The sequence below is a fragment of the Corticium candelabrum genome, chromosome 2 (assembly GCF_963422355.1).
Source record: "Corticium candelabrum chromosome 2, ooCorCand1.1, whole genome shotgun sequence".
In the NCBI taxonomy this organism is placed as follows: domain Eukaryota; kingdom Metazoa; phylum Porifera; class Homoscleromorpha; order Homosclerophorida; family Plakinidae; genus Corticium; species Corticium candelabrum.
Window position 1 is genome coordinate 3,487,545 of NC_085086.1, and position 15,000 is coordinate 3,502,544.

The 15,000-nt window shown below is 42.7% G+C and overlaps 1 protein-coding gene across 1 annotated transcript in view; it reads right to left on the reverse strand.

The window, feature by feature from the left end:
• The window catches only part of LOC134198440 (spectrin beta chain, non-erythrocytic 1-like), a 65,723-nt gene that overhangs the window by 36,725 nt on the left and 13,998 nt on the right, over positions 1-15,000 (reverse strand). Inside the window, exons 8-14 of the mRNA XM_062667848.1 lie at positions 12,929-13,041; positions 6,958-7,145; positions 6,280-6,397; positions 4,742-4,806; positions 4,503-4,677; positions 3,813-3,895; positions 2,055-2,193 (exon numbers count right to left, since the gene is read on the reverse strand). Coding sequence (XP_062523832.1) covers positions 2,055-2,193; positions 3,813-3,895; positions 4,503-4,677; positions 4,742-4,806; positions 6,280-6,397; positions 6,958-7,145; positions 12,929-13,041 — 881 coding nt within the window. The remainder of the gene's footprint in view (positions 1-2,054; positions 2,194-3,812; positions 3,896-4,502; positions 4,678-4,741; positions 4,807-6,279; positions 6,398-6,957; positions 7,146-12,928; positions 13,042-15,000) is intronic.

A 15,000-nucleotide genomic window follows, 5' to 3' on the forward strand; every position in this document is an offset into this window, starting at 1 on the left:
GGCCGAACTCATCCAGGTGTACTGACAAAGCAGCTCTGGGACTGAACACCAAGGCCCACAAGTACCTGTCAACTACATATGATGTTACTGCCAAGCCAGCGGTCATGTCCAGCCCAGTCAATGACCAGGTACTCATTTATACTCCTGAGTCGAGAGAAGTAATTGTGTGTGTAAGTTTCTTGCTTAGGGAAATTATGCCATAAATTGCCATTACTGTGACTTGAGCCTGCAAGGTCCCGGATGTTTTCATTCTCTAAATGCACTCTCTAACCAATTCAGCCACACACACACACACACACACACACACACACACACACACACACACACACACACACACACACACACACAAACGCACTCCCAAGGAAGGACAAACATACATACACAATGATATGCACACATATTGCATAAATACAGACAGATAGACTGACGGCCAAACAGATAGACTAAAGCCCTTTTCACAGTATTGATGCTGATGCTCAGCTGAGCGTCAACATCAATGACACCGCATTAACGCAGGCGGAATTCTTTGATGTCGACGCTGACACTGAAATAGGATCCATTTCTATTACAGCGTCAACGTCGGCATCAACGTAGTACCGTGAACTGAGCTTAAACAATAGAGGAATGGACAAATATCAAGCCCGTCTATTGATGACATCTTACCCCGCCCAAGGGCAAAACCTCCGTGCGCTACGTGAAGTCTCTAAGGAATCGAGTTGACTGTTCACCTGAAGCTTTGATAGAGACATCCAAGAGTGTTGATCACGTCACAACACATCAGAGTTAAAAACCCAGAATCACAAATACCCATATGTTCCAATCTTATGTGCAAAAGCCAATGATCTGTCCCCATGCAGTCAAAGACCAAGTACTCGTTTATACTCCTGAGTCAGAACAGGCAACTGCGTGTAAGCTCCTTGCCCACAGGAATTACGCCTGTGCTCATTCCGCACGTAGACTTTCTACCTACAAGTTCCAAATGTTTCCACTAACCGTCTACTACTCGCTCATGATTGAGCTACAAAAGGCCATACCAAACAGACAGACAAAGACAGAAACAGAGACAGACAGACAGACAGACAGACTGAAAAATCGTTTATTCATTTAAAAAGTCAATCTTCAAAAGTAAACAAATACACATCAGTCCAGTAACCTGTTCATCAATGTGGCCTAAGGAATTACAAACTGACTAGCCTTTTCTCTAAATTTGTCTATCTTTTTTTGACCGTGTAGTAGAAGGCGAGCAATTTTCTTTCGTAAAATCACTTGGCTGTTACATGTCTCTAATAGAACAGAAACGCACTGTCTTCAGTCAGTGAGAAATTCTACTCCTGCTTGATATCTCCAACATATTTTGCCTGTTTGCCAGTTCTTGCAGAAACAATTCTGCCGACTCACCGAAGTGACTAAAATGCTAAAAAAAGTAGAGGGTCGACCGACAGTGGCTGTTGAGCCACTCAGGAAAACTTCCTGTTCATATTTTTCCATTTTCTTCTCTTCTGTTTTCAGTGCTGCATCAACCTGCCCTGATTGATTGACGGTATCAGAACTCAAAGGATGTGCAAAAGCAATTTCAAGTTCAATAATAGACTCTAAATCACAATACCTGGCTGATTTTCTGACTGGAAGACTGACAGACAGACAAACAGATAGACAATACAAAGACAAACAGACACACAAGCCCACACACACACACACACACACACACACACACACACACACACACACACACACACACACACACACACACACACACACACACACACACACACACACACACACACACTGAAAGACTGACAGGCTAATCCTAAAAAAACAAAAATCACAATGCACCTCAAAGCATCAGAAGATCACACAAAACAGCTACACAAACAACAATAGCAATACAAAAAAATTAACTGCTGACAAATTTGCAACTAACACTCCCATAGAGCACACATAAGATAAACAAAAAAACTTCTAAACATAATAGTTCATAATGCATATTAAACAGATATAGACATATGCACTGAAGACTAAATTAACATCAAAATCAATACAATCCACAGTCCAACCTCAGTCAGTGTCATCTCAGCAAGAGCTCTGTCCATGTTAGCAAACACCATCACCAGATCTCTAAAGCTCTCAAGAGACTGCCGCCTCTTCTCCAATTTCTGCAGCAAGGACTGCCATTTTGACCGAATCCCCTGCTGTCTACACAAACACCACTACCAATCATCCAACAACATTGGAACATTAATCAAAGCCACAGTCAGCATCAGATAAACCACAATTATACACAATATAGGTGAGAAAATACACGCATGTATAAACATTGAGACCAGACACAGGTTTCCTGACATCAACAACTAAGGCAATATGTTCACGTGATGGCCTCATGCAATCGCATATTTCTGGTAGTAAAATGTTTTCAACTTAAAATTGCAGCCATGCTCCCATCTTTCTAATTAATTAACAAGTACAATGAAAAGCATCTCTTTGTAAGCCAAAAAAGAATCAATTTGCTTGCTATTCCAACAGTCATACTATAAGAGACTCACATTATAGTGTCCAAATATAAAAAAGAATTGTCTGTTTGAACATAGACGTCGTCTTATAGTGCAGACGTCAAACATCGATTTTATAACACCTCTTGATTTCTGTCTCTACATCATGACCAGTTCTAATTGACTATTCAATCTGAGATGTTCACAAACTTCCGACAAACAGGAAAGTGAAACGTTGACTGCAAAACAACATTTAAAAAAGCTGTAATGCCTATTTCACAAACTATGGTGAAACCTGTTCTAGTGACTACTACTAGAGTGGTCACTCGTAACAGTTGGTTGCATATTTAACCTGGCACATCCATAGACCTTTGCCTCTGCATGCCAGACACTGTCGACGAGACGTTCCAAGTGCTAGTATACTATGTCCTTTCTCAGACAGCTGAATGACTGTCACCTAGTTAGCCAAACAGCTCTTTCAAAAACACGAAGTGAAAGGCACACATATACATATGAATATTATTGCGCAATGAAAAGGATTAGGTGTGAAATGGTAACATTTTGAAAAACTAGGTGTCAGTGCTCCCTCTGCGACAATGTTTGAATGTTTTAGTGAAATTATCTTGTGGTCATTTAGAGCTTTATTTGCTGTCAGGACTTTGGATTCGTGGTCGTTGGTCTTGCTGGACAAGTGGCCCTTTCAAAGTTCGCAAATGTCGTCACTAGAACAACTTTCATGTAAAATAATGAGAGTCAAATAGGCGAACAGGAGTCTCAAACCATATAAATATATACATTTCGATACATACATACATGCATACATACATACATACATACATACATACATTTTTTGTTACAAGAGCCCCTAAGCCCAGTTTAGATAATGCAGTCACTAGGCACTTGCTACGATACTTTACAATCTAACACTATCACAAGTCACTATATGTCACTATGTACTTCAACTTGCTGCTTGGACAGAACTGACACTCCGGAGAGAGAGGCAATTGTATACATACATACATACATACATACATACATACATACATACATAAACAGTATCATAAAGCAGCTCCAAAGTTAATTAAGTCATTGCACTGGAACATCCACAATACTGTTAGTCTGCAATCGCAAAGCTCCTTGCAAGCAGACAAAACAACAAGTGCCAAATACAAAAATCAAATTTAACATAAAATTGACAGCTGACGGTGTTCACTGTTTATTGTGACTACGCACAATGGCATCCATGACTACCTACACCACGTTTACAGCCACTTCAATGTCTGTTGAATAAACAACCAATGACAAAAGGCAATGCCGAAATATTACCTTTGCCTCACTGCTGGTGCTTGGTGATATTCACCAGAGATCAGTTGATCGGCCAACTTCACGACTGCATCAATACGATCTTCCTAAAAGCACAACATAAATGTATGGACGTTGTCAAATCAGTTCTACCACATTAGACTGCCTAGAATGTTTCAGATAAGACCATGAACTGATCATTCAGTGTCATACTATTTCTAAATTTTGAAAAATACTACTGTACTTGCAATTTGCAAATGATGCCAAGCTGTATATCAGGCTGGTCTGCCAGGCTTTTTACAAGCCTGCCTACAGTTTCAAAAAATTGGCAAAATCAGTGCCACTAAAAACACGTCCCGAACAAGAGAATCGTTGCCATAGTGAGACAAACCCCAACCTATATAGATGTAGCACATTGTGCATGCGCGTATTAATTCATGACAGCACAATATATTAATTGACACTATTTAGAACTTTGAAATTGACACTATCTAAACTCAGGCACACCAGTTGAACTACCACATACAGTAAAAATTATGTCTGTCTGTCTGTCTGTCTGTCTGTCAGTTCGTCCGTCTGTCTGTATGTCTGGTCTGTCTCTGTTTGATCTGCCTGCCTGTCCAAAGGTCTGTTCTATTTATGTCCACATGTTTCAATTGCTTTCTGTGTTTATATTGCATTCACCAGTTTGTGACACCACTAAACTTGCCATACCCGAGCTCTGACATCCGTATTTACAGCCTCATGCCTCTTCAGTGCAGCAGTGACAGATCCTGATGTATCACCATAAGTCATGTCTGAAAGCACATTATCCATTTCTGTAAGCCATGAGTCTCTGAGATCGGCCTTCCTTTCGAAACGAGCTGCCAACTGCTCAAGTTGTTCATGTCTAAATAAAGTTTCCAATTTAGTTCAATTTAGTTAACTACATGCCTTGATTCCAATATTAATACCTCAAAAGAGCATCTCGCAGAGCCAGTTCTCTCTTGTGTTCTGCTTGCTCTAGGCGACCCCATCCCTACAGATGCACAAAATTTGATTCTCATCACAGTAGAGAGATAGACTTCCCAAGTAATACTATCCATTACATTAAACCATTGTACCTGTCTCTTAAAGTGTTACCCTGAGCACTGGACAAACACATCCTTGTCTCAGTGTAGTACACTACAATGTTATACCAAAAACGTATCTCTTGACACCTTACACTACTGTCTAGTAGCCTTTTCACACAAGCTCCTTTCCAAAGAAAGCTGAGCCAAGCCGACCTGTGCCAGAGAGCCAAGCCATAGCCCCATTCACATGCCGTTCAGAAAAAGCAACCAGCTCACTTAGAGGGTGTGCCTCTTGTTACGTACACTAGATAAGTTTGCATGGTCACGTGTAAACCAGAAAGTCTCATGCTACGAGATGTGACTACATGAGTATGACGCGGGAGTGAGGGTCTGGTAATGCAACACTACAGTTTGGCAGTTGGATAAAGCTCACACAGTGATGAAAGCCAAGGCGAGCCGAGCCAAGCCAAACCGTGGTGGGACGACAGTTTGAGGTGGGCCATTCCAGCACCGCTCGGCCCAGCTCGGCCCGCATTCAAACAACCTTTGAAAGTAAGCCGACCCACGCTGAGCTGTGTTGGTCTAGTTACAACTGATTCTGTGAACGGACTATTAGAAGTGTGCTTCAGCGTTCTCTCCAGAAATTTCAGAACGAAGGCCACCTTTTTTGAATTCAGTGGCCATGCCTCCAAAATTTCCGTTTTCAAAATATCTAGGCTGTCACGATGTGAATTCTGCTCACCCAGAGTGCACTCTTATCTCCGGCATTATTTTGTTAGTCAAAGTAGTCGACATGCATTACTGATGTCTTTTGTGGTCTACCCTTCGGTAGCACATGTCCACCGACCTTCTTGTGCTTGCTAAGCTGATAAGTCGAGAACGTCAAACCACATTCATTTGTACAGCGATAGCAAGGATTCTTTGCAGCTGCCGGGTTGTTGGTCGCAGCTGACCTTCTCTCCCACTCGTACGTTTCCTGTAACGACTTCTGTGCGTTCTCCAAGGACTTCCTATTTTCAGATGGATCCAGCTTCCAGAGAGCCTCAATAACAGAATAATAAGGTCCAAATGGCATGCCCAAAGTTGGAAAAGAAGGATGCCTTCTTCATACACAATCCAAACAGCATGGTTTGAAACATTTCACAGATGTGACTGCCTGTCTACCAAGGTGTGGTCAACAGCTCCCGGATGATTTTCCAATAGTTCTTCATATGAAAGAGGCCTTACCCAGCCCCCACTTACCAAAATTTAATTTGGTTTTGAAAAATTGTTAATTTTGGGCAGCCCCTTAAAGATATATCTCTTCCAATATTGCAGGTTGTAGTATACTAAACATGTGTTTCACACTATAGTCAACTGTTAAAGTTAAAGATGACTCTCTCAGTGTGTTAACTACTGTATTTGAAACGCATTCTCTCAATATACTAAATGGGTAGTACCTTGTTGATATCTGATATTGATTTTCCTTCAGAAGGCATCCATGTCTTTTGTCTAAATGCCCTCAAGTTGGCTTGGATGTCAAAATATTGCACCTCCAAGTCACTCATTTCAGAATATCTAAAAAAAGCATGAACGTAAGACATAAACGAAAGCTACAGACGTACCTGATTTGTTGTAGAAACAAATGTTATAGCCACACATTTGAAATAAACAATGAAACAGACATAGCAGCAAACTGACAAACAAACAAACAGACAGACAGAACTACACAAAAAGATACATAGACAGACAGACGGACAGACAAACAGACACACAGACAGACATAAACAAAAGAAGACAGACATAAACAGAAAGAAGACAGACATAAACAGAAAGAAGACAGACATAAACAGAAAGACTGACAGACAAACCAAAAAACAGACAGACAGCACAAACAGACAGATGCAAACAGACAAGCCGACAGACAAACAGACAGACATAAACAGACAGACATAAACCGACAGACATACAGACAAACAGAGAGGAAGAGAGACAGACAGACAGACAGACAGACAGGCCACAAACAAACAAAAATATAAAACCAAAGACAGACAGAAAAATCCTCTGAGCAACCACAAGTCTATATAATTCACTTGCAATGAATCGCTCAAAACGTAGATATTGGCTTGTACACTCACTTTGGTGGCTTCTCAATCATTCTGTATCTCTTGAAATCAACCAACAGCGACTGTATCCCAGCCACATTGTTAGGAAAGGTTCTGTCTGCGAGTTTGTTGATAGTCGAGAGAATCCAGTTAAGAAGATCAGACGCCATTCGCTCATAGTCGGTCCTCATTTTATCTGTCTCCATCATTTTACCCACAACCTACAAAAAAAGAAAACACTATATACTGTGTGTAGCACAGACAAACCTAAATTTACATTGACTACCCTTGGCACCAAACCAGCTAGCAGCACAAACAAAAAACAGACAGATACACAGACAAACAGGCAGACAGACAGACAGGTAGACAGACAAACAGGCAGACAGGCAGACAGACAGACAGACAGACAGACAGACAGACAGACAGACGTACCATACATACACACAAGAAATGAAGATTACGAAAGCTCACGCCTTCATTGCAATTACAATGCAACGCCACATCTAGCTTGGGGCCATGTAGCGTAAAACTACTCTATGCATCAACAATTGCATACTAAATAAATTAGATAAACTAGATCCAGCAATTAGACTTTCTTCTCTGTCATATGGTGAACAATGCCATTTGAACTTCCGTGCACACCGATTGCAGCAGACTCCTTACATCATCTGATGTGCCCAGGATAAAACCATCAATGGTGGAAAGCCATGAATCACAAATCATTCTCTTAAACAAAATTCGATCGTTTCCAAGTGTACACCAAATTGTTTAGACTTGAACTGCAACACAAGGCCATTATACTTCGAGACTCTACAATCCTTCGCCGCTTTGAAATTCTGTTTCATTGCTATTGTTAATTAACTCAAGAAGGTAAAAACTCATTTTGCTAATGCTGTAGATACAGATGTCTGAGACTTGACTGAACTGATCATGGACGAGACATACTAATAGCCTGCCAAGTCACCTTCAAGGGAAAATTATAAATTACAAAATATTACATGTCAATCGAAGGGTAAGCATGTTGACAAATCAAGACGGCCTGATAGGGTTCAAGCTACATTTGTGGACATTACAAGCGCTCCCTATCCGAAGCAGTCCGCCCAACAAATGTACAATTGTACTTATTAAAAGGTGGGAATCAGGTCGCTCATGATGATGCTTCCGAGTCATTTTGAAGGCACACTGGTTGTGTCAGTTGAAAATCCTCTGCTGAGGTGTCCAAGTTCAGATAAGGCTGGTGTCTTGGTGTGGCACCAGGAACGCATCCTGGTACCCAACGGAAATGACAGACCTACGTGCACACACCTGCAAGAGACTAGTTTAAGGCTACTTACCTACTTCTGTAGTACAAGCAAACGTAGTACGTAAATCATACATTCATACATCTAAATACATACAAAGATACCATGTACCATCACAATACATACATGCATGCATAGAGAAAGACAGGTAGGCAGGCACACAGACACACGATTGACATAATGATGCCTTGTGTTCACGGAATCACTGCTCTTCAGTTACAGTCGTGACACCACCATCTTTTTGTGTGGCTTCAAACCTTGGTGTGAAATCTTTCCTTGCCTGGTGTCCATGACCAGCCTCTGGTGCCACTTGTGGCACCATAGTGCCAGTTGGCCACCTCTGCTGGCATTGGCGGAGAAGAGGTGAAAGCCCGACTCTAAATCTACTCAATTTTGAAACTTACAGTTCTAACTCTACTCGAATTCAAGTAGCTTCATTTGTAAAGAATCTGCAATAATTCTCAGCACTTGATTACGGCGCCAGGTATAAATATCCTGAGCCAAGGCTACAGGGTAATGATTCAAAACCTTGCCTCAATGTCTGCTTTTCATGGCACAGTGAACACATGTCAGTTAGACCTGTTGAGTGTTCCATCAGCATTGTGAGATATGGATACAACTGTATACATACATACATACATACATACATACACACTGTATAATACATACATACATACATACTCTATGATACATACATACATACATACATACATACATACATGATGATGGTATGTCCACTGATTTCAGTGATGACTCTTTAATGTTTCTTGTGTCGCATGTGAGACATGAGTCCTGCTTTTGAGCGACACACTAAGTCACATGTCAGACAACGAAAAGAAGGACTGACATGTGATGATTGTAGTTGTTGCAGATGTTGTTGCTGTTGAACTTGTTGAAGGTGGAGTCGCTGCTGGTCTTTGCGACACTGTCTCTTAGCTCTAGCAGCTTTCAGACGACTTTCCTCAAAACTTTGAATGCATTTATGACAACGGTTCCTCCACAGTGCCCTATCTTTTGCAAGGGTCTCAAAACTGGAAGGGTTGATGGAGCATTTCTTCAAGTTAGCCTTTAGAGAGTCTTTAAATCTCAGCTTTGGACCTCCCTGGTGTCGCGCCCCTTCTCCCAATTGCCCATAAAAAAGTTGTTTGGGAGTTCTTGTATCGGACATTCGGACAACGTGACCAGCCCAACGAAATTGACATTTAAGGAGGTAGTACTCCAGACCACACATATTGCTTACAGAAAGTACCTCTGTGTCTGGAACCATATCCTCCCACTTAATACCGCAGATCCGACGAAGACATCTCATGTGAAAGCTGCTAAGCACAGCAAAATTTCGACGGAGCAGTGTCCATGATTCACAGCCATATAATAAAGTTGGTAAGATGGCTGCTTTGTATACAGATATTTTGGTCGTCAGCTTAATATCATGTCTATTCCACAGCTTCCTGGAAAGCTTGCCAAAAGCTGAGCTAGCTTTTGAAATTCTGCAGGACACTTCCGTGGCAAGTGTGGTGTCAACTGACAAAGAGCTACCGAGATAGATGAAATTTTGGACATACGTAAGGGGGTGATCACCTACCATGATTGGTGGAGGAACTGGACTGCCTCCAGGCTTAGGTTGGAAAAGCGCATGGGTCTTTTTCAAACTGATTGAAAGACCAAAACGCTCTGCAGATCTATTGAAGCACTTCATGATACATTGGATGTCATCAAACGTATGAGCACAGACTGCACAGTCATCGGCAAACAATAGGTCCCGAACTATCACGTCAGAAACCATTGTTTTGGCTTTCAGTCGTCGAAGATTGAAAATACCACCACTCGATCTAAACTGGACTTGGATGCCAGGTCGGAGATCTTTCAATGCATCATTCAACATACACGAGAACAATATGCTGAACAGTGTTGGGGCAAGGACACATCCCTGCTTGGCACCATTGCTGACTGGGAAACTGGACGAGATAGAACCATTGTCTATAACTCTAGCTTCCATGCCATCATGAAAAGCCGCAATGAGATTTACAATTTTAGTTGGACAACCCAGTTTGGCTAGGATCTTCCACAAGCCCGTACGATCGACTGAGTCGAATGCCTTGACTAAATCAATGAAAACGATAAATAGATCCATGTGTTGTTCCCTACATTTTTCTTGGATTTGACGTGCAGAGAAGACCATATCAATAGTCCCGCGACCTGAACGGAAACCACATTGAGACTCGGGTAGAATCTTCTCCGTTAAGTGAGCAACAAGACGATCTAGAAGAAGTCTTGCCATAATTTTACCGGCCACAGATAACAACGATATCCCTCGATGGTTGTTGCAGTCAGATTTATCACCTTTCTTCTTGTACAAATGCACAATGTGAGCATCCTTAAATGCTTTAGGGACTCTCTCCTGTTCCCAACATTCTCTGACGAGATCACCTAGTTTGGTTAACAGCAAGGGGCCACCATGTTTAAAGACTTCAACAGGCAAGCCATCTGCACCTGGAGACTTGCCATTTGACATATTGGCAATTACATTGCCAATTTCAAGTATAGAAGGAGGGTCAGACATTTGTGAGATAAGGGGCATCTGTGGGATTGCTTCAATGGCTTCCTCACAGATACGAGAAGGCCGATTGAGAACAGATGAAAAATGCTCTACCCAACGATCCAGGATGTCTTCTTTACCATGCAACATTGAGGATTCATCAGCAGTGCGAAGTGGTGTACTTCCACTGAATTCTGGACCAAAGATTTGTCTCAGGCCAGTATACAATGTCCTCATGTCATGTCGGTCACTGGCTAGCTGGAGCTCTTTTGCTTTCTCATCCCACCATGCATCCCTCATAGCACCAAGTCGTGATCGAACTAATCTCTTGCTGGATCTATAAGCATTGGCTTTTCTATAATCGTTCCTGTCAGCCAACCACGCCCGATGCTTATGATGTAATCTGTCAAGGAGATTACAAATATCAATGTCATTGTCGTCAAACCAGTCTTGATGTTTCTTTCCTTGGATGCCAAGAACCTGTTTTGATGCATCATAAACAGAATCACGTAAGCATGACCACTGTGAATCAATATCACACGCAGATGTACAAGCAGGCACACTCCCTAAAGTTTCAGAAATTTTCTCACAGAGATTCTCTCTGGCGCCAAGTGTTCGTAGACTATCCACATTCAACTTCTGTTGTTTACTCTTGGATTGATGGCGTGCAGGAGCCTTGATAGTATACAAGAGATTGATCCGCACCATTCTATGATCAGATAGATCAGTAGCAGATGCACCACGCATTACTCTTGTGAGTTTGACATATTTTACGTCTGCCCGACGAACAATAGCAAAGTCAATCATATGCCAACGAGACGACCGCGGGTGCATCCATGTTGTCTTGTATTTATCTTGTTGTTGAAACAATGTGTTTGTTATTGTTAAATCATGAGATGCACAAAGGGTCAGAAGAAGGGTGCCATTACTGTTTTCGGTTCCGATGCCATGGTGGCCAAGAATGCCAGCCCAGGCTTCATGGTCAGATCCAACACGAGCATTGAAATCTCCTAAAAGCAGTAATTTGTCTTTTGGTGACACAGACTTTATCACATTATTCAGATCATCATAAAACTTTTCTTTGGCCTCGATTGTATCACACATAGTTGGAGCATAGGCACTGATGATAGTTAGGTAATTGTGTGAAGTCAGAAGAACACGAACAGTCATAAGGCGATCGGTGATGCCCTTTGGAAGAGTATCGAGACGATTAACAAGAGATGTCCTAATGGCAAGACCAACACCAGACTGCCTCTTCTCACTAGCGGGTCGACCTTTCCAAAAGATTGTGAATCCACCACCTACTTCACGTAACTCACCGTTGTCCGCAAGGTGAGTTTCACTAAGGGCAGCGATGTCAATCCTATAACGCTTTAGCTCGTGAGAGAGAATTGCCGTTTTGCGCTGAATCCGATCATTAGAGTCAATAAGAGTCCTTACATTCCAACAAGCAACTTTAAGTTCCGTTTTCCTCTTTGTTCGACCGCAAAATTGGACGACTAACCAGCCGCGGTAAACTGGTAAGTGGCAACAGGGTGAGCTTTTTTTAGACCACCTTTTCTAGGTCCTTCCTCATTCGAGGTGAGCAGTGCTCTCACTGAAAAGTGCTGCTCAGTCGTGCTAGTAGGACCGGATGTAGTTTTCACCCCAGGTAAACTACAAACGACCATCTTGCTAGCACCGCTTACATGCAGATTCGTGACTGATGACTCCCGACACCATCCTATGCCTGTCATCGTCGCCCCTCCTCTATCGCTGTAAGACTTTAAAGAAAGAGAACAGAAGTCCCAGTAATAGGAAACACTAAAGGAACCTGCACAATGAAGAGATTATAGTGAGCCAGGGGTGTGCAGATCCAAACCCACTCTCTCGTCCAGAACGCACAAAACAGATCTCTGGGGCAAGAGATGCAACAAGAGAACTTAACATACATACATACATACATACATACATACATACATACATACATACATATATATATATATATATATATATATAGCATTATTTTTCATTTTGCCGCTGTGTTCACAGAATATCAAATACATGAAAACAGACACACTTAAAACAGATAAACAGGCAGAGATTAGCTGACAGTTAGCCAGATGTTTGTAACTGGCAAGTAGATAACAGCCACAGTAAACTGTATAGCGTGTTAGTAAACGATTACCTTTGCAACTCGCCTTCCTGCAGTTTCCTCTGACTTCATCTTAGTAAAATAATTGTAGTATGAGACAAGGTATGTCATAATGGACTTGTCATCTGGTCTGGGAACATTCACATCTGACAACAGAAATGCAATGGTTACAGACATACGTAACATATCCCTCCCATACAACTATTATTACTGTTACTGTTACTATATTACATAAAAATGTGATCACACACACACACACACACACACACACACACACACACACACACACACACACACACACACACACACACACACACACACACACACACACACACACACACACACACACACACACACACACACACACACACACACACACACACACACACACACACACACACACACACACACACACACACACACACACACACACACACACACACACACACACACACACACACACACACACACACACACACACACACACACACACACACACACACACACACACACACACACACACACACACACACACACACACACACACACACACACACACACACACACACACACACACACACACACACACACACACACACACACACACACACACACACACACACACACACACACACACACACACACACACACACACACACACACACACACACACACACACACACACACACACACACACACACACACACACACACACACACACACACACACACACACACACACACACACACACACACACACACACACACACACACACACACACACACACACACACACACACACACACACACACACACACACACACACACACACACACACACACACACACACACACACACACACACACACACACACACACACACACACACACACACACACACACACACACACACACACACACACACACACACACACACACACACACACACACACACACACACACACACACACACACACACACACACACACACACACACACACACACACACACACACACACACACACACACACACACACACACACACACACACACACACACACACACACACACACACACACACACACACACACACACACACACACACACACACACACACACACACACACACACACACACACACACACACACACACACACACACACACACACACACACACACACACACACACACACACACACACACACACACACACACACACACACACACACACACACACACACACACACACACACACACACACACACACACACACACACACACACACACACACACACACACACACACACACACACACACACACACACACACACACACACACACACACACACACACACACACACACACACACACACACACACACACACACACACACACACACACACACACACACACACACACACACACACACACACACACACACACACACACACACACACACACACACACACACACACACACACACACACACACACACACACACACACACACACACACACACACACACACACACACACACACACACACACACACACACACACACACACACACACACACACACACACACACACACACACACACACACACACACACACACACACACACACACACACACACACACACACACACACACACACACACACACACACACACACACACACACACACACACACACACACACACACACACACACACACACACACACACACACACACACACACACACACACACACACACACACACACACACACACACACACACACACACACACACACACACACACACACACACACACACACACACACACACACACACACACACACACACACACACAACACACACACACACACACACACACACACACACACACACACACACACACACACACACACACACACACACACACACACACACACACACACACACACACACACACACACACACACACACACACACACACACACACACACACACACACACACACACACACACACACACACACACACACACACACACACACACACACACACACACACACACACACACACACACACACACACACACACACACACACACACACACACACACA